General features: G+C 43.4%; 1 protein-coding gene across 3 annotated transcripts in view; it reads left to right on the top strand.

The window, feature by feature from the left end:
- nrp2b (neuropilin 2b) overlaps window positions 1-21,843 on the top strand; it is a 106,692-nt gene that overhangs the window by 51,235 nt on the left and 33,614 nt on the right. For all 3 annotated transcript variants that reach the window (XM_085135317.1, XM_085135315.1, XM_085135316.1), the window contains exons 8-11: window positions 5,686-5,830; window positions 10,259-10,434; window positions 11,172-11,339; window positions 12,354-12,498. In XM_085135317.1, the coding sequence (XP_084991443.1) occupies window positions 5,686-5,830; window positions 10,259-10,434; window positions 11,172-11,339; window positions 12,354-12,498 (634 nt within the window). The remainder of the gene's footprint in view (window positions 1-5,685; window positions 5,831-10,258; window positions 10,435-11,171; window positions 11,340-12,353; window positions 12,499-21,843) is intronic.

The following is a 21,843-nucleotide window of genomic DNA, read 5'->3' as shown; positions in this document are numbered from 1 at the left end:
CCAGATGGGGCATATGGAATACATGTTAACTTGGAGAAACTTGGAGGCGCAAGCATGGAGTAATATTCAGACTTAATTTGTTCCTATTTGTACTTACAGACACTACCAGAGGAAAAGGGGAATGACAGACAGATGGGAAAATGTGTTTTTTAATTCTTATTGTGAAGCAGCGATTTGCAAAGGTTTAATCGAGAGGTCGTTGACGGATCAGTTGAATTTGCATTAGCCACAAAGAGACTTGTACCTGTAACTTTTCTGCAGCCCGAGGCCTCGGCGTGAGAAATTATGTCGTCTCAGTTGCAGTTTTTATCTTTAGGAGCTTGAGAACTTCTCTATATAGCTACATTTGAGCTTGACGTGGGACAAGTGTCATTACGTAGCCCCACAGAATTGCTGCAGGCAGACCTGTCTGTGGCCATTACAGAACTGGACCTCAGCCAAGACCAAAACCTCCTATTCCCACTTTAATCTGTGGGAGGGAGGATGGATGGAGAGAGAGGGATGGAGGATGGAGACGTGGGTGGAATGAGCAGGAGAGAGAGGGATCGTGATGGGAGGAAAGTGTAGAAAAGTTGAAAAAAAAACAGGAAAAAAGTAATGGAAAAAAGCAAAAGGTTAGGCTGATAGAGAGAGGAGTGACCGAGCAGGAGGAGGAAGAGAGGTGGGAGCAATGCAAGGTTCATAGGGGAACAAGTGAGTGAAGGAAGGAGGCAGGCGGGGGGGAAGAAGTGTTCATGGGGGAATCATGGAGCAAAAGAAATAGGGATAGATGGATGAAGCAGGAGAGGGGGAATAATGAGAATAGCAGACAGGGGTGTTGACCACAAATCCCTCTGGATGGTTCAGAGGTCTCAGCAACACAGCCTGGAAAGATGTCAGGAGAGAGAAGGAAAATAAAGCGACAGAGGCGAGGGAGGTGAGGGAAAAGCAGAAGGGAGGGCCGGGTCGGCGCAGAGCAGGAGAAAAGAGTTTGTGACAAACGAAGAAAGAAAAGCTCAGAGAAAAAGCGAGAAAAGGGACAACGGGGGATATTACGAAGGTGCCGCGTGTCGTTTGGTCTGTGAGATTTGTGCATTGTTCTGTCACACTCCCCCACACACACACACACACACACACACACGCTCAGATTCAGCTGTCAAAGACAGGTTACCTCCCCGAAGTCTCCGTGTGCGCCAGCCTGTGCCTGTGTTTGGCCTTCTTTGATGGAACGAGAGGAGATGGGGGGTGTTTTATTATTTTATAACTCAATGCATGCACATGCACACGACGCACACTCGGCACAGGCATTTGAATAATTCAGCGCGTCTGTGCCGGCCCTCTCCGGCTGACTGACTGTGGCCTTGCGTGTTCTTTACTTTCCCGTGAGGTGAGCGCACTCGTTTGTCAGTCGCCTTTCCTGTAGTTACTCGCTAGATCTGATTCGCTGCCTTTTGCCTGCAAACCAGAATCTGCTACCCAGAACTCTGTTGTTATTCAGCGGAGCAGGTGTGTGTAAATGAAGGAAAAATGGTATTCACTTCATGTCGGCCACCTTTGAGCTTCACTGAGAAATAAAAGTACTATTTGAAGTTTCTCTTTATGTTATTTTGTTAAGAGCATTTCTGTTTGCTTTTGTAGGTGTGTGTGTGAGTGTGTGTGTGTTGGAGACAGACAAAGGGGAGCATCTGTTCACCCTACTCTTTGCCAGTATCAGCTTCCCTTGTCTTCTTACCTTGGTGGAAACATCAGCCCATTTACAAATGCAGACAGACTCTCTCACACACACAAACACGCGCTTAATAACCTGAGCTGGGCTGCAGGTGTAGTCCATTAGCTGATTGTTATTGAAGCCTTTTAGACTGAGACTGTTAACAGTGTATTTAGTTTGGTTTAAGACCTCAGGGACGCTGCATATCCCCTTACACCTCCTCTCTGGGGAGTCTCGCTGCAGAGCCACGACCTGGGAGCCGTTACGAATATTTGTGTTTGCATGCGTGCGCAAACTCACGTGTGTGTGTGTCGTTTGACATGTTTCATTCTGAAGTGTCCCTGCTCTTAAATTCACTTTATTATGAGACTGATGTGCGGGCAGGCACCTGTCCACACAATCAAAAGTTCACATACTTTGACTTTTAACAAACATGGCAGCATAAAATATGGCCTACGTGTAGAAAAACATATTAAATTTTTAACAAGCCGGTCAGGTTATAAATATTTATGGGGCTATTTCTTACCAGGGGAGGCGCCTGACAGCTAGAATGGCGGCCTCTAAGGTCTGCCTGTGTCCGAGCAGGTTAATTCCAGGTGTTCTGGCTTTCTCCTGCATCACAGAGATATGCATGATTCTGCAGTGTGCATGGTTTGTGTCTTAACCCTGTGAAGGACGGGCAGCTGTATCCCATATTTTTCCCAATATCAGCCAGGATAGCCTCCAGCTGCCCCGTGATCCTGCAAGTGGTAAAGATATAAGTTCACAGTCCTGATGAAGACAGTGGCAGCAGTAGCTCAGCGGTGCAACAAGCTGCAGCGCGCGCTGCATCCCTGATGACCCTGAACGAAGCTGGTAACTGAAACAGTAACAGAACCAAGTTCGTGTCAAAGTCCTTGCTCACAGCTCCGCGGAGCCAAACACTGTTTGTGCAAACGTTAAGCTGCAGGTTAGACTTTCACGCAAACATACACGTGTGCAGAAGTATCCACACACACGTAAAAGTGTGTGTGTGTGGTTGTATATGTCTACACTGAAAATGTTTCAGTGGGCACCCAGGGAAATCAGAAAGCACCCGCCAGCCCCCAACTCCTAAGAGTGAGACTTCATAATTACACTTTTACACAGTGACACACACACACACACACTTGTAATTACAGTCTGCTACCACAATCCCATTAAGTCTTTGGGGCCTGTAGGCATTTTTCCATCATTTAACAGGTCACAGTTTCTAGTATGAATGCTTTTGTAAGGGCGTGAGTTCACAGGGGCCGACTTGGTGCTGTACACCCACTGGGTCACGGGTTCAATTCCCAGCTGGCCTGGTGGCCTGCTTCTGTTCTGTTCCAAGTCACAAACTCCTTTCATCCATATATTGTCACCCCTGACGAGTCCTGCTGTTCAATGGATTGTAGACAGGAAGAAAAAAGTGATTTTAATCTTTCACACACACAGACACACACACACACACACACACACCTAAAAAAAGGCAAACATCTATAAATGTGTAGCCAAGCAAGTAATTGCAAGGCCTTTGGCTCTGTTGAACAAGGCTTACCGCTCTGTGTAATAAACACGCTATGATGTTTTCAGCATTAATGTAACATAATAGAAAGAGTGTTAAGGAAAAAGAGGCTTATTTGCTCCTGTAATGAAACAACAGCATGGATTATCGTCCTTGAATTTACAGCCGTTTATCATCAGCGAGAGACGAGATAGAGACATCGGAGAAAAAGACAGAAACGAAGGGAGAAAAGGAAACGAGAGAGCAGAACTCCAGCTGTTCTGTCCTGCTGGGAGACCAGCGGAGATGGCTGTTGGCGAGAGAGACAGAGTCTTGATGTCAAAGACAAAAAGGATCCTTCTAGCAATGTGCACTTGCATTCAGTTTCCTTTTATCTGAACTTGTGTGTGTTTTCAGAGGAAGTGTGGGGAGTAGACACATTACATGCATGTGGGGGGACAGTGGTGTCTGCACGCAGTGTGTTAGTGCATGTGTGTTTGTGCATCAGGGGGTGACGGTGTGTTTTTCTTTGTGCTGTTTTCCTGCATGTGTGTGTGGTTGAGTCGAGAGGACGTGAGAAGAGGATGCTCTCCCACATACTTACGCCCGTGATTTATTGCACACTGCATGCCCTCAGAGTGTGTGTGAGTGTGTGAGTGAACCTTTGCACCCCTTCCCTCCTCGGTGAACAGTCACTTTATTAATTTTGTGGCTTTATGTAATCACGTAGAGGAGAAACATTAATCTGCTGCCTTTTCACCTCACATTAAGTTTCATTAAGTGTTGTCTTGAATCACAGCTGTGGACAGAGGCGTAAACTTAACTACAAAGCAAAAGATTATTGTTTTTCATCATGCCACGGTTTGAAGAAACTAGATGGTTGTATTATATGTGTCATATTTCTACCACTTACAGTCAGAGGAAAAGAAAGTGCTCACACTTTCACTTCTAAGTGATCCTCAGCAGGTCAAGTACATACAGCATCGGATTAATATCAACAATATTCGATTGTGTCATTATTTATTTAACAGAAATTAACCAAAGAAGAGAAAAAAACTCAACTCAAATATCTGTGAGCTGATAAAAGGACAATAATTTCAGTTTATTTGGCCAATGTGTAAAAAATGAACAGTTTAAAACATTCGAAGGTTAATCCTGCTGTACAGAACAGCTGGGATTTATTATGTGTATACAGTACTGTGCACAAATACTGAGCTGCCCTCATTTTCTGTATATTTTGCAAACATACATGGAAATACAGCAACAACTGAGTTTGTGCAATTCTAAATAGTCTTCAGGAGTCGTTCTCCGGGCTTCTTGGAGGTCATTCAGAGCTCTTCTTTGGTTGTTTCTGCCTTTTGAACCTTTCTCTGATTCAACGATGCGTCAATGATGTTGAGGTCCGAGCTCTGCAGAGACCAGTCCATGACTGATAATGTTCCACTGTGTTTGTTTTCACATCAGTGTTGGGATCATTGTTGTGCTAAAAAATGAAGCCGTTGGCATTCAGACACTCTTTACATGGTTTTGCAAAATCAGTTTTATCAAGATCTCCAACAGCGGTGGCTAAAATGCAGCAGAAAATCACAAAAGAGCCTCCACCGCGCTCGAGAGATGGCTCTCGAAGTGTGCCGAAAGATACAACTTAAAACTAGTTCTTTGCTACATTGCATCTTCTTGTTCATTCCCTGAAATAGATGACTTTTTCATGTGTCAGTGATTCAATTCAATTCAATTCAATTCAATTCAATTCAATTCAATTTTATTTATAAAGCGCCAAATCACAACAAAAGTCGCCTCAAGGCGCTTCATAGATACAGAGAAAAGCCCAACAATCATATGACCCCCTATGAGCAAGCACTTTGGCGACAGTGGGAAGGAAAAACTCCCTTTTAACAGGAAGAAACCTCCGGCAGAACCAGGCTCAGGGAGGGGCGGGGCCATCTGCTGCGACCGGTTGGGGTGAGAGAAGGAAGACAGGATAAAAGACATGCTGTGGAAGAGAGACAGAAGTTAATAACAGATACGATTCAATACAGAGAGGTCTGTTAACACATAGTGAGTGAGAAAGGTGACTGGAAAGGAAAAACTCAATGCATCATGGGAATCCCCCGGCAGCCTACATCTATTGCAGCATAACTAAGGGAGGATTCAGGGTCACCTGATTCATAGGTCAGGATTAAGCAGCTTAAAAAACAAGCAAAAAAAAGCATTTCTCTGAAATTGGATCAGGCAAAAGGACGAGACTGAAAATGAGTGAAAAGCAGCCAAAGTCCTTCAGGAAGCCGGAGAACTTTGGCTTAAGAGCCTTTAAAAAAAGACAAAGTCTGGCTCATTGGAAGGAAATAAAAGAGATGACTTTTGCACATCGCTGTATGCAGCTCATAGAAGTGTGACTCAGCATATCGGGCTGTCTCCCATTATCCTTACTGAGCTCCAGTTCTGCAGACGGACTCCAAACGTCGCACTTCTAAATGTTCCTTTCTGTCTGCAGGTTTTCCACGCCAACGCCGACGCCACGGAGGTGGTCCTCAATCGAATCCCACAGCCGGTCCTGGCCCGCTTCGTGCGGCTCAAACCTCAGACATGGAAGAACGGCATTGCGCTGCGGTTCGAGCTCTACGGCTGTCAGATCACGGGTAAGACAGATGATGCTTTTGTTTCCTGCGGAGTTTCTCAGACTTTCTCGGGACAGGGGGTCAATCTCCTCCTGGGATTCCAGCGAAAACACACGAGTCAGTTTGTCAAGTGCAGGAATATGTGAAAGGTTTTTCTTTATTTGTGTAATCTAATAATAAACAGGTTTGTAATTTGTCCATCCATTAACTCCTATTCATAATTCTATTCATGCCGCCTTCTTGTCTTTTTCTCCTTTTCACATGCGTGCAACACACCCACCCTCGTGTGCACTCTTGCCCTTTCATATACATACACCCCTTCTCTGTCTCCCACACACACACACACACACACACACACTCAGTCCTAATAGAATAATACTAGAGTGTGATGTGTGGGTGATAACATCAGAGAGGAACAGGCTCTCAGCTTTCATCTGCAGCCCTGCCAAACAAACACGATTTCAACCAGCATAATCAGCTCAATACTATAAATAGATAAAACTTAATTAGACCGTCTGTGTTTGTGTGTGCGTCTGTGCGTATATGGTAAAAGACAGAGAGTTTCAATCCATTTGAGCATATCTGTGTGCATGTGTGTCCCGCTCCACTGTATCATTATTAGGTTAGGGCCTCTCTGCTGCTATCGTAGCGGCCATTGTGAGGGACAGATATGCTCTTATCCAGGAGGGCTATTTCAGCACCCACACAAATCACAATCACACCCAAACAATATGATACTGAGCGTGTGTGTGTGTGTGATAGAGAGATAGACAGGGATGTGGAATATATCAGGTATCTTGGCTGTGTTTTTATTTTTTTTACTCTATTTTAACACCTGAAATTGCATTATATATCACTCTGCCTTTTTCACTGCTTTCAGGAGTGAGAGCATATATAAGCCCTGTTTTTTGGGGCATCGCCCTGCCTTTTGCTCATCCCTGCCACCTTGCGATTCCTGTCATCCGTCATGAGAAAAACATTGAGTTTATATGCAAAGTCTTGACGCTTTCAAGGCTGGTTTTTGTAACGAGGGATGTCAGAGTTTGATATTTCCGAGGCTCGTGGCGAGAAGCAGGAACTGTTCTGCTGCAGTTTCAGGGAAAATGTCCATAACCTGCTGAAAAAAGCCCAAACATACCTGCTAATGGCCATGCAGTATCTTTTCTGAGCACACAGACATGCAGGCAAACGCACAGTCAAACACACTGCCAGGGGGAATGTGATAATGCCCTACACAAGCCTATAAAGGCAGACATAAAGCAGTCAGTCACTGACATGTCATTAACTTAAATCACACTTTTATGTCTTCTGCTCTACTTTTCCCTCCGTCTCTCTCTCGTCAGTATGTTTTTCTTCCTCTGTCCTTCTTTTACCTTTGCTGACAGCCACCATTCCTTCTTCCCGCATCCCTTCTTTAAATCTTCCCGTCCCTGCTTCATTCAGCTCTTCCTCCCTCCGTCGCTTCTCCCTTAATCTCATTTCATTTTAGCACCGCAGCACTTATCAATCATTTATTTTTAGCACCTTTTACTATTTTTCCCAGCAGGGCTTGTGTAGCGTGTGTATTTGTAGAAACTACACACGTGTGCGTCCGGGTGTGCGTTTGCATCAGCTAAGTAGCGCCTCGGCGCCGTACTTGTGAGACCCCGTTATCAGAAACGGCACAGCGGGAGTTTGTGTTCACCTGTGTGTGGGCGAAACATCAGAGCGTGAGAGGAAGTGGGCTTCTGAGAGACCTTCACTGTCCGACTGCTGTGTGCGTGCATTTGAGAGCTGAAACTATTTCTGCTATGCTATCTGTAGAGGTGATATGCTGCACGCCTACATTAAAGGAGCTGCTAAAATACACTGATGCAGGAAATAAGAAACACAAAATAAATGACACGGGAACAGCGTTTCCTTCTAGCTAATCGGTTTTCGTGTCTGCTGTAGAGCTTGAAGGAGCCATCCAGCCGGGCTGGAGCTGTTGTTGTTTATTGTTGATTCATTATTTACCATTCTGAGGCACAAACGTCACGGCATTAAACATTCATCTCCGTGAAGACCTGAAGAATGTCACCATCAATCACCGTCAACCTTCACTGTCAGCCGGCTCTCTCTCTTTCCCACTTGCATCTCCCTCGCTCCCTCTTTCTCACCCTTTCCTATTCACTTGCTGCCTTTTCAGTCCATCTCCCTGTTTGACCTTTTGTCTATCTCTTTATCTTCCCTTTGTCCTCTAACTCCTCCTCCTTCCTTTCCTCCATCGCTCTTGTCTTCGTCCCAGATCAGAACTGGTCACTTTGGTTTTCTTGGTTCCTTTTGTGTTTCGTCATTACTCATGGCCATGAATAAAAATACCATATTTCGATGCTTGTCGGACTAAAAACCATTTGTCAGTGTAATAAACAGTATCCCTTTGATCTCCAACATGCTTTCATTTAGTGCTTCCATTTGAGAGTTCTCTGGCCCAATTCCCCATGAAGAATCCCCCTTTTGGTAGGCAGGTTAAAATTATGCATCAACTTTGCAGCAGCAGGAAGGCAAAATAATGAAATGGGCTGATGGAAAGCAGCTCAAAGGCACCGCGCCGCGTAACACACAAGTTGTTGTTTGTGTCACAAACGCAACATTTTGCTCCCAGATTAGATCAAAAGGTGTCGCAGAATTATTCCAGACCTGAAAGCGACGTTCATTTATGAAGGATTGTTAAAAGACACATGCTTTGGTGTAGCAGGAGCCTGCAGACGGAGAACAGTTTGGAAAGTCCAGCATCGTTTAAAGAATCATGAAAATATCAGATTATGGCCTGTTATGTCCAAATTACTTACCAGATACAGTCCTGTGCAAATGTGTCTTTGTATTTTGTGTCTTTGTTACTTTGTTACTAGCAGCCTGTCCCAAAATTCAACTAAAGAAATGTTGGCTAGTTGGCTCAATAAAAAATAACAACGTTTGACAGACATGAAATTGGATTTTTGCACCAACAAGGTGATTCCCAAAGTGCGATTAGCTGGAAACTTGGCATATCTCAGCCTGGTGTGCAGTGTGTCCTTAAGAATTTAAGAAAACTGGACCAAAGTGGAGGACCGAAGAAGAAGTGGTTCAATTCAATTCAATTTTTCAATTCAATTTTATTTATATAGCGCCAAATCACAACAAAAGTCGCCTCAAGGCGCTTCATAGATACAGAGAAAAACCCAACAATCATGTGACCCCCTATGAGCAGCACTTTGGCGACAGTGGGAAGGAAAAACGCCCTTTTAACAGGAAGAAACCTCCAGCAGAACCAGGCTCAGGGAGGGGCGGGGCCATCTGCTGTGATTGGTTGGGGTGAGAGAAGGAAGACAGGATAAAGACATGCTGTGGAAGAGAGACAGAGGTTAATAACAGATATGATTCAATGCAGAGAGGTCTGTTAACACATAGTGAGTGAGAAAGGTGACTGGAAAGGAAAAACTCAATGCATCATGGGAATCCCCCGGCAGCCTACGTCTATTGCAGCATAACTAAGGGAGGATTCAGGGTCACCTGGTCCAGCCCTAACTATATGCTTTAGCAAAAAGGAAAGTTTTGTGGTGTGTCCTGGACTGGACTGACTGTGGCTACAGGTCTGACGGAGCGATGAATGCAAATTGGACATTTCCAGTTCAAGTCGTTGTCAGTATGTACGCAGGAGGTCATGAGAACGGTCCAACAGTGAGTGCCAGTGCAGTGACGGCATATCCTAACTGAAAAAACACACAGTGGAGCTTCAGTCATGGATGGGTCTCCCCAGAACTCGGACCTCAGCGTTACTGAAGCAGTGTGGGATCATCCTGACAGAGAACACAACCAAAGGCAGAAACATCCAAAAAGAGCTTCAAATGTCCTTCAGGAAGCCTGGAGAACCGTTCCTGAAGCTCCTCGGGGAAATTAGAAGAAAGCCTTTTTAACGAGGACGGTGTTCGTACCAAATATTGATTTCCAAGCGTTGTACAAACTCCGTTGTTGCCCTATAGACTATATTTCCATGTATGTTTGCATATCGTTCAATAAATTGCTGCAGTTGTTTCTTACGAGCGACATATAAAGAACCGAGTGCTGTATATTACTCCAGAGGATTTCAGATTTTTAGCTTCCGGGCAGCCTCTAATATTACACAACTAGTTTCATATGCAGCATGAAATTCCCAGCGGTAAACATACAGTGAGCTGTAACAGCAGAGGACAGGAGAGCATGTCACTGCATCAAACTTTACATTCATAAAATCAGCCATTTAGCACCAGTGTTGTTGCTGCTTTAGTCAGGACGGGAATGTTTTCCAAAATGTTCCCAAACTGCTTTTCTTTTATTAACAAAACGAAAAGAAATTAGGGGTATCAATGTTTGTTTTGTGCACTGATCGTAATAAGCTGGCAGAATAAATAGAAATCGTCTCCTCAGCGGTAGCATTAAGCACTCCTTCCTCTCTGTGTTCTGATGTATCAGATGCCCCCTGCTCAGAGCTGCAGGGCATGTTGTCTGGTTTGCTTCCTGACTCGCAAATCACTGCGTCCTCCATGAGGGACATCCACGGCTCCATGGGGGCCGCCAGGCTGGTGGCCAGTCGATCAGGCTGGTTTCCCAACCCAACGCAACCCATAGTTGGAGAGGAGTGGCTGCAGGTATGTCGCTATAGCCTAGCATCATTCATCTGCTCTGTCTTTTGATGTTTTTAAACTGCATGTGAGGGGCGAGGGGTGAGCTGTCAATCACAAGGAAGCCACGACGTTGACCAAAACCTGCTTTGTCATAAATTTTACTCTTAATGGCAGCACAGTATAGGAACGCACTTCAGTTTATAACGGAGAACACTTGAAACCAGACACTGAGACCATAAACGTCAGAACATCAGAAAAGGTCGTATGAAGCGATAAATCAAGCGGGGGTGGGGTCAGTTTCCCAGAGACTTGTTTTTGCAACTAAAGGAGCCATAAAAAAGCATCCACATCTGTCTTTTATAATGTAATCTACGGTTTGGTCAATCAAATACTGCAGGCCGGGCTTTTCCACACCTGCACTGGCGATCACAACATCCACCGAACCCACAAAATTACTGTAAAATGACACACGTGACAACAGCAGCGTCTCTAAACACTGATGGAGTTTTCAGCCGTCGTTTAGATTGCATTTGTGAACTGACCTTGGTCATGAACTGCTATTGAATAGAAAGAAGAACCCATTTCCAAAGCCTGAATCTTATTAAAAGTTCCCCAGTGGAAAACCAACGTTTGATTGATTATATGCTCGGGAAAGTCACAGTTGCCACAATGAGCAGGGGATCTGGAAATTGATCGGTTCCGTGGCGCAGAGGGCGAGCGAGCAGTAATAACTTTGTTTAACTTTGTTTTGTGTGCTGCAGGTGGACCTCGGTGTGCCCAAGATGGTGCGTGGCATTATTACCCAAGGTGCACGAGGGCTGGAGGGCAGTGCGGAGAACAGAGCATTTGTCAGGAAGTACAAACTGGCTCACAGCTCGAATGGCAAAGACTGGACCTACATCACTGACAGCAAGACTGGGTTTGCTAAGGTAGAGGAGAACACACACACACACACACTCTCTCCTTGTTTTTGACCACTCATTTGCAGTTTATTTATAGCCGTCTCTCAGCCGAGCCTTTCCCCCCGTCTCCCTCTCTTTCTCCTCGTCATTCTTGTCATTTTTCGCAAAAACGCCGCTTTATTACAGCCTCGGCTCCGATAATAATTCAATCACCTCGCTCGTCATTCCTCGCGCTTCTGTGTCTTCCTCTCCCCGAGTCCTGCGCTCTCCCTCTCTTCGTCTCTCATCCTCTATTTGTCTCTCATGGGTGTTAATTAAAAATGTCTTTCCTGCATCACCACTCAGCACTGCTGGCGTCTAACGCACTGCGAGACGGGCACTTTAAACTTTGTTCTGCTTTCTGAGTCTATGTCTTAAAACGCTTTAATAGCACTACTGAGTGCCTGGATTTTCTCCTGATGCTAAAATCCTGTTCTCTCTCATCTTTTTAAATGAGCGTCCTGGGAAATTCATCTTACGGTTTTTAAAATTTCAGAAATGGGGAACACAGAGGATACAGTTCAATTAATGAAACCAATAGTACAACTTTCACGGCCCACGTTTTTTGAAAGGATTTCTGTAGTCTTGTCTGTATGAAGCTTGTAATAAATCTTGTGCTTTTGCCAGAAGCTTCTTCTGCCACAAAGACGATTTGGAAATCAAAGGAAACATCTTCTGTCTGTTGTTTTTTTGACACATGTCGTTCTGGGCGGGGAAACAATGCTAGTTAGTGTCTTATTTATCAAGACTTCCATTTTTTTATTGGTTTCGCATCAGGCGGGATAGTGAAATACCAACATTTGACTGCCTCCACTGGATTTTCTGTTGTTTTAATAATTTTTTTAAATGGTCGAACAGATTTGGACACCAGGCAAAAATGTATTGCTGACTGCCTTTGAAATGATGTCAAAGAATTTAGCATCAAATGCTTGAATGAGCTGAACTCAGGTCTTTCTACACCAGTGAAACTGTTTCGTGCTCACCTTTCACATTCTTCCTCAGATCTTTGAGGGCAACGGCCACTACGATACTCCCGAGGTGCGGAGGTTTGACGAGATAGTGACTCAGCACATCCGAGTCTTTCCAGAGAGATGGTCGCCCGCCGGGATCGGCATGAGGATGGAGGTTCTCGGCTGTGACCTGCCCGGTAGGAGCGCACACACGTGGATGATAGGAGAAACTACACGCAGATGAAATAAAGTTGCATGCGTGGATAAATGAACAATCCCACACAGTAGCAGGAATGAAAGTGGAATACATCTGCACATATACGATAAATTAACCCTTTAAGACCTACCATAGAACCAAGTCCGCTTATATTATATGTTTACATGCTGTGGAGCCATTTTTGGGAGCATTTCAAGTTGCTATACATCAATGCAACCATTACAACCTAGATTTTAATAATATGTATGAATTAAGTGCATAGTGATTACATAAATTGCAAAAAAGTGCAATAAACTAGAAAAAAATTGAAAATCGTTTTTGTTTTTTTAACATATATTTCTAGTTAGAGAAATTTAAGAGGCTTATCCCTCAAAACTGTAAATACAAAAAAGTTGCACAAAATAGTTTCCCACCACAGGAAATTTATTTTGAGTGTCTTCATAGTTTTATTTTTGAAATACACCAATTTTTATATACTGCAGGAAAAACGAAAATAAATATTATAATGCAAATTTGCAAAAAAGCAGCATATGCATCAAAATAAACTATTTCCAGCAGTGCAATATGAGTCCTAAGCATCCCAGAAACGACACAGAAAGTCATAAAGTCAAACATAACTTTTAAAAACACCAGTATAGGCTCATGAGGCTATATGGTTAAAAAAACTACATTTCCGCAAAATGACGTCACTTCCGGTTTCAGGCAGGTCATGGTGGACATGCGATAGTTCATGCTGATGGACGTAGGAAGTGTTACAAACAGCTGATCGGATCGGCAAAGTGTGTTTCTGGAATATTATGTTTTTGTTGCTGCAAGTGCTTTTTATGCAGTTTTTGCAAAACTATATGTGGAAGGAAACTGTGACCGAGGACAAGCTGATGGCATAAGATGTAAGTACAACTCCTCCGGTTTCATATGCAAAAAAAATTATTGCGCTAGCTCACGTGGTTGCAGAGCTACCGGGATTTAAAAATAGTTACGCAAAACAGAGCGTGCCCGGTCTGACCGGCTTTAAAGGGTTAAACGATCATATTTCAAAACCAAACACGTGCTCTTTAAATCAGAGATTTTTGTCTTTGTCCTCGTCGTCTTTTTATCTGCCCTGTGTGCGGCTTTGTGCTCTGATATGTAGATTTTGCATGTGTACACAGCATGCTACGCTACAGTTTTCCTGGTGCTGGATTTGGATTTTTTCACTACAATGCCAGATTCTCCGCTTTAATTCAAGGATTCAAGCGCGTCATATGAAACCAAATGTTACATTTTCAATACTTTATGGCACATTCTTTGTCCAGAACCTGTGGACCTGCAAAAATGTGTCAGTTACTTTCACTGTATTTGTGGGTTATCATCCATCTGTACTGCCTGTCCAGGCAACTTTGCTGTATTTGGTGGAATATGAGCAGGAAGTTTGTCCCTACACTTGAGAATTCATCCCAGTGGTTCTTTCTTCTTATGCATCATCAGTAAAGACTGGTGGCCCATCATTATGGAGGATGCTTCCAGATGGGGTTTGTCTTGCTTTTGATACTGAACACTGGTTTTGCACCTTGTGCTGAACCTTCTGGGATAATAACACGCTGACCTCCAGGAGAGTACTCTTTACCCGGCAGTGTTTCTTTATCTATCCTGAGATCATTTGCTGAGCTTTACATGTAGCTGAAATGACTCTTAAACGTAATAATTGCTGCACTGTGATCTTTGGTCCTTCCCTCTGTTTGGTTGTGATTTTCAGAGCAACTAAGACAACAAACCTGTGTCTGTGTCCAAACAAACGTACATATATATGAATAACTGTAGTATTTGTGCTTCTGTCATGGATTCTCCAACATATCATGGGGTTAAAGTTAATCATCTTGCTCTGCAGGAGGGTTTTCCACATGTCTGGACTGGGATTAACATGTCTAGGTCATGGGACTTTTACTAATAGTGGCCAGCTGTGTACTATATTGTGTTCCCAGCCCATTGTGTAAGTAGCATGTTGCTAGTGTGTCGTGAAGGATTAGGTGAACTTTGGTGTTTTCCTTTTCCTGTTGTGTTTTTTAATATTTTAGCAGAAGCCGTTGTTTATCAGCAGTGCTTTTTAGTGTGCAGCGTGTGTAAAGTGATGAATGTGGACCATTACTCTGTGTGCCACTTTACTGAGCTGTGTAACCACAATTTATTATAATATGCTAGCGTTGCATGGACCTTGTTAGCTGTGGCAAGCATTTTTTTTCAGCTCGACAATAATTTAAGCATTAAAACAATCCATTGTACAAACCTGACACTTTTTTTCTTTTGCTTAACTTGAGCAGTAATAATGAGTAGGGATGGGTATCGTTTAGGTTTTATCTGATACCAGTACCAAACCTGTACTTTTGAAACGGTGCCGGTGCTTAAACGGTGCTCGAACCGGTGCTTAAAGAATGGAGAACACAAAATTGGTCCAAAAACCTCTCATGTTCAGCTGTTTTTTTGTAAAAAGATAACAATGTTAGCCTTTTCTGCAGCTATGGGGCATATACGGTATCACTCTTGGCTGGAAGCAGCTTAAACAATGGAAAAAACACAAACTTTGTCCAAAAACCTCTCATGTTTAGCTGTTTTCCACTTTTTCTTTGGTCATTTTAGCCTTTTTGGCCAGGGTGAAGGGAGTATCTGCCATCAAACAAGAAGACAGCTGCATGTAGCTATGATGGTGTTTGCTAGTTCACCTTACATGCATTAATGTAATAACGTGGTTAGCCTACTCAACGTAAATTACACACGAACAACATTAAGCTACTCACGCAGAGAAGAACGGCTGCTGCTGCATCATCATCCTCATCATTTCTGCTACACTGGCAGGGCTAGGGGCCAGGACTCTCCTCTTCAGCTTTTTGGGGGATGTTGCTAACTCTTCGTCCGATAACAGGCACCACACCTGCAGTCGATGCGCTCGGTGTGAGGTCTCAAGCAAGCTATCAAATACGGCGCATTTTTCGGCTTTTAAAAAAAACGCTATGCGTCGCCAGGTGTTTCATCGGATTTCAGGTGTTACCTCCTTTCCACAGTATCAGCTTAAAGCACTTGTTGCAGCTGCTGAGTTTGCATCTTTTGCTGTGAAGTACAGCCAGACTTTGACCGCTTCGCCTTGGGCATTTTTAATCTGTAGCTCTGCTCTAAAAGAACGTACGTACCTGGACCCGCCTACTATCCTACTATGTAAAATGATTGGCTAGAATTCAAAGTGTATCACAGCTCAGGAAAATAAAGCACCGAAATGTGCGCTGCTTTTCGGTCTGGTTACTACCGTTTATGTCAGAACCGGTGCCATCATGGCACTGGATACCGGTACCCATCCCTAATAATGAGCTGTATAAATTTCCACTAAATGAAGCAGAGACAATGGATCCAATGTTATTAAAGCTGGGATGTTTGAAAGCATGATAATATGATCATGTTATTACACAGTAATACACAGTAACAGCAGTTGAGTTGTGTTTTCATAACCAGACCTCTATACCTGCTGCTGTTATGACCTCTCCTTCCTGCGCTCTCTGCTTCCAGCGTTTTCAGATTTTACTGCTGCAGTCAGGTTGTGACAGGTGAAGACGAGAACAGGAAATGACACGTACCTGTTCCCAGTGGACATGAAGGGGGTTGTTGCTGCGACCGATGGCTCCAACTCTGTGTCTCCGAACACGTGTGTGTCCATTTGGGTTTCCGACAGAGAGAGGGGGGGGAACCCGAGGGGAACGTTATATCCCAGATGTGTCAGGCCTAACCAGGAGGCCGGTGATGATGGGGACAGAAGGGCAGCCTCTTCTGTTCTTAATACAGTTTCTAACAAGTGACCGTGGACGGAGAATAATGCCGATTATACAGGAAAATCACGGCGTTTCAGGAGGTGTTGAGTCCTGACACGACACCATCGATGTAGCATGTGGTGATTTACGTCTTTGCACTCGATATTTTCAAACACGTATAAACTTTTAGTCTCTCCTTCAATGAAACAAGAACAGAGATGTCGTCGGACATCGTGGGCCACATAAGTGTAAAGAAGTTTAACGACACAGTTAATCTCTGACATAATACAACAAAGTGCAAGTTCAACAGTCTCAGTTATTCTACATGATAAAGAAACGCTGCTGTAGGAAATGAAAGAAACCAGTCAGCACGACTGTTTCAGCTAAAGTGTGAAACTACAGAAAAAGTTCTGGGAGCTCGTTTACCCAGACAGTTTTTCAAATGCACAGAAAATGTTTTTTTTCTCTGTGTAAAAAACAACAAAAACAAGTGCATTTCTATAGTAGATGGTGAAAACTAGGATTTTTTCTGGCGTTTATTGGTTATCTGTTAGTTAATTACCTTTGTGTAGTATGAAAGGCCATGGGGGACTTTACTGACTCTTTATCAGCAGGGAAAGCTGTGACAATACAATTAAAAGTCTAAAATTTATGGCCTTGGTGGGCCGATTCTGGCTCCCGGGCCTTATGTTTGACACACCTATACTACATTAAATATGCAGTCAAAGCCAATAAACTCCATCTGCTTATATTTAACAGTTTTTCCAGTTAAACCTTTTGGTTCAAGCGTAACACAAATCTAACAACGAGGATCCGGGGAGAGCTGCTTTTTTTGCCCATAAGAAAAAGTAAAATATGCATAAACAGAAGTAACGTCTGACACGAGCGCGTTGATTATCCTGTTCATAAACTACGTGTGTGATAATCGTGCACTCCATATCTGCACCGCCATGACTGTAGTGCAGATGCACATCACTGCGGTTGCGCTCGCCCTGGTTGTCTGCTGGTCTGGCTTTCGATGTGTGCGCGCCAGATGTTTGCCTTCTGGTTGTAATCCGTGCATTACACACGATAACAGTTCACTTCCACTTCACGTCTACAGCACAGTCACCATCCAAACTACAACACACAACCACACACTAAGATAATTGTACGTCTTTAGTGGCTTAGAGAAAGTGAGCATTATTAAATTTCACTTTGTCCGCGTCTTAAACGGCCTCCATCCTAACTGATGTGAGGATCCGACCTGTTTCCTCCTTGCTCCTGTGTGTTTTTGTTCTACCGGTTGTTGTAAAAGAAGATTAAATATTAAATATTCAACGGTGCATCAGTTTCAGTCCAGTGAACACAGCTGTTGACACGTAAGTGAGAGACTCGCAGACATTCGCGTTTGTCCTTCTCGCCGAGCTGACGTGCACACAGTTACACGTTTTAAAAAAAGGATCCTTAATCTTCTTTTGTTTAGCGAAACGAGGAGACGCACACTGACATCCTCACACTCCCAAGCTTTGCATTGTTGTGACCTTTTCAGGAACATTTCCACATCAGCAACACTCAAGATGCAGCAAATATAAACAGAGACAGCTCCGCCTATAATTAGGATTCCCCCTTTTTTCCTCACACTTTAGCACAAATAGTCGAATCGCATCCCGCCTGTCTCACCGCTCAGGAAATAGTGGGCTTGCATTAACCCTTTAAAACCGGTCTTAGCAGGCACGCTCTGTTTTGCATAACTATTTTTAAATCCCTGTAGCTCTGCAACCACGTGAGCTAGTGCAATAATTTTTTTTGCATATGAAACCGGAGGAGTTGTACTTACATCTTATGCCATCAGCTTGTCCTCGGTCACAGTTTCCTTCCACATATAGTTTTGCAAAAACTGCATAAAAAGCACTTGCAGCAACAAAAACATAATATTCCAGAAACACACTTTGCCGATCCGATCAGCTGTTCATAACCCTTCCTACGTCCATCAGCATGAACTATCGCATGTCCGCCATGACCTGCCTGAAACCGAAAGTGATGTCATTTTCGCTGAAATGTAGTTTTTTACCATATAGCCTCATGAGCCTATACTGGTGTTTTTAAAAGTTATCTTTGACTTTATGACTTTCTGTGTGGTTTCTGGGATGCTTAGGACTCATATTGCACTGCTGGAAATAGTTTATTTTGATGCATATGCTGCTTTTTTGCAAATTTGCATTATAATATTTATTTTTGTTTTTCCTGCAGTGTATAAAAATTGGTGTATTTCAAAAATAAAACTATGAAGACACTCAAAATAAATTTCCTGTGGTGGGAAACTATTTTGTGCAACTTTTTTGTATTTACAGTTTTGAGGGATAAGCCTCTTAAATTTCTCTAACTAGAAATATATGTTAAAAAAACAAAAACGATTTTCAATTTTTTTGTAGTTTATTGCACTTTTTTGCAATTTATATAATTACTATGCACTTAATGCAGACATATTATTAAAATTTAGGCTATAATGGTTGTATTGATGTATAGCAACTTGAAATGCTCCCAAAAATGGCTCCACAGCATGTAAAAATATAATATAAGCTCTAGTGGACTTGGTTCTATGGTAGGTCTTAAAGGGTTAATGAATTCATTAATAAATAAGCAGCGTATCGCCATCATACGCTCTCCAACACAGTCGCAAACATTCACACTTATTCCGGGGAACGCATCGATGCAAGCAGCCAGTTTAACATGCAGCTAACACTATTCTCTTTTTCTGGGGACTGAACTTCGTCTATACTGAGCCTGTTCAAGCTCAGCTCACAGTTTTTTATTGAGTGAATCAAGTTTGCTTCCTGGTAGTTTTTGATATAAATAGAAACTTTCACTGAGATGCTTCACAACAGTGCATACAGTGTACTCACAATTACTATAAGACAAAGACAGTGTAACACACTGTCAGTCACAGCAGCAGCTTTAACGAATTTAAAAGGAAACTGCTTTTCCATTACTGCCCCTGCGTTGTTTTCATTTTACAGTGAAGCACGCTGACCTGGCCACGGGGCTGTAAAACAATTTCCTCACGTGAGAGAGACAATCTCAGCGCACAATTGCAATGAAGAAATCCAAAATTACAGATCCGAGGCTCTTAGGGGGAACGCAATCATGTCGTTTACCATCTCATTATTGTGCCAAACCTTCGGTGCAAAAACAGAGACAAAAGGCAGAGTATTATTGCGGGACTCGTTCTAATCATTCACGCTAGCTACGGAGGCAACGTGTAATTTAGGTCTCGTAACCCCGACTGTTGGATCTGAACTCTGAGCTCGCACGCTGCCAGTTCTGTTCATGTTTTAAACGAGTGAGCTATCAGAACATCTGCTACACTCTCATCTCTTTCACTACACACCTAGCTGTTGGCAGGCACGTATGTACACACACACACACACACCACCTGTTTGGCACAAAGATGTGCGTTTGGTTTTAGTTGTGTAAATAAATGCTTAGTTTCTCATCACATTTGATAACTACATTGTTATGGGCGGGGTGCTTGAGGAAAATAATGGAGACAATGACAAACACAGACACAGAGTGAAAGCGGCTTTTGTCCGGCGCCTCCGAGTGCTTAATAACACCGTTATTTTTATTCAGCTGCTGCTGCTGCTGCTCTCGGGATCACGGAAGTCTTAAAATACCGCCAACCAGATTGTGACACAAATTATGCTTCCTTATTATTATGTTCCAACAAAACGGCAATGATTAGCACGATAGGAGCCTCACTCGTGGCTGATGAATGCTGCTTTTCACCGCAGACTGTAAATGAAGGATAAGCATGGCTTGCAGCTCTGCAGGAAGAGCCACAAACATGCACTCTTTCTCACGGTCAGCAGGGGGCGACTCATCAGAAGTCAATGGGCTCAGATCTTGATGAGTGTCTGCACAGTGTTCATTTTGCAAATTATGATCCCCATTCGATTAAAAAAGGATGAAAGAGCAGCGTATGACCATGAACTTCTCCTGCAGTTTCTATCTGCGCGCCTATCGTGTCACCAAGACGACGACGGCATAAATTGCTCTGCTCGCGGCTTCACAGAACAATGTTATATTGGCCTCATGTATCTTTTATGTACGGTTTATGTCTTTTTATTAAAAATATGGACTCTAAAAGAGTGCTGTGTGAAATTCTGCAGGATGTAGGGAAGTACATCGAGCAGGGAGGGTTTGACAGACCGTCCAAAAAAACAGAGGACGTCGTCCTGAGTGAGAAATCCCGGTGCAAATGTGGATTGAATGTGATTCAGAATATTGTTGGCAAAGCGTACGGCATTAAATTTCCATGTAGGAAGCTTTAACTGTGGCTGTGACTTTATGACGAGTGTTGCAATATGCACAGGCGGCTAATGGCCAAGAACTTTTCTTTTGTCAGTCACTGACACGCGGATGAAGTTGGAGCAGGAAAACACACGTCAGTCGTTACAGTGGCACCCTGGAAGGGAACGCTGCTGATCCTGGAGGTGTTTTCCAGCAAGTCATACAGATTTAGCCAAGTCTGTGTGTGTGTGTGTGTGTGTGTGTGCTAAGTCCAGCTTTGCTGATCGCATTCACATGTGGGCCATGGCCCGAGTCCAGACACTTTCATGTGATCTGCAGGATGTGTCCTCAGTTACACCCACTGTTCTCTCTCCCTGCTCCTCCTTCCTTTTCTCATTTCACTGAAGAAAGGAAAGTGGTTATGAATGCAATGCCGCTTCCAGTAACAATAACTAGTATGCAGATTGGGTAATTTTATGTTTTAATAGTATTCAGATACTGGGAAAGAGCTGCACACGTCACTGGGATTTTTGTTTTTCTAACTGGGTTGTGCAGAGTCTGTTTTTTAAATAGAAAAGCAGAAATGGAAAAAAGGTTTGCGAGAGGTTTTGTTCATGTTTGTGGCTTCTGCAGGTTTCACTGTGTCCTGCAACAAGCCCCTCACCACACCCACACAGACACACTCCATCTCTCCAGAGTCCCCACCTTCTCTTCTCTGTTTTTATACTAGTGATTTCTTTCCTCTCTCATCTTTAAAAACTCAAACTTGTGTCCATGTAATCAGTGCACAACAGACTCAGGTAGTGCACAACTTCTACAGAAGAACCGTGATGTAAAAATAAACAGCAATCAGTTTTAAGATCCTGAAGGGATAGCTGTTCTAAATGTTTGCACCACAACATGTTCCAGAGTGTCTGATAACACAATGCACCAGGCTGAGCGACAAAAAATCAATTGTCCACCACGGCGGAGCAGCCGAATGCCCTGCAGCTGTGCTCTCGGTTCGGGGGTTATGCTTTAGCAGAGACAAAAGGCCAAGTTTGCAGCTCACAGTGATGTTCTACTGTTAAGTGTTGAGCAATCTAAACTATTTTAACCACACAACAGGGATTTGTTTACTTCAGGAAAGCTCAGTTTATCTGTTCCTTCCCTTCTCTCTGAGATATCACACATGGAAACACTTAGGATGCGGTCCAGGTTGGTTGCGGATGCCTGTGTGTATATGCAGGTAGGGCTCAGTGTGCAATGAAAGCTCATGTTTTTCCAATATAAATATTTAAGTT

This window comes from Neolamprologus multifasciatus, chromosome 16 (genome assembly GCF_963576455.1).
Source record: "Neolamprologus multifasciatus chromosome 16, fNeoMul1.2, whole genome shotgun sequence".
Taxonomy (NCBI): Eukaryota; Metazoa; Chordata; class Actinopteri; order Cichliformes; family Cichlidae; genus Neolamprologus; species Neolamprologus multifasciatus.
This window is presented reverse-complemented; position numbering and strand designations above follow the sequence as displayed.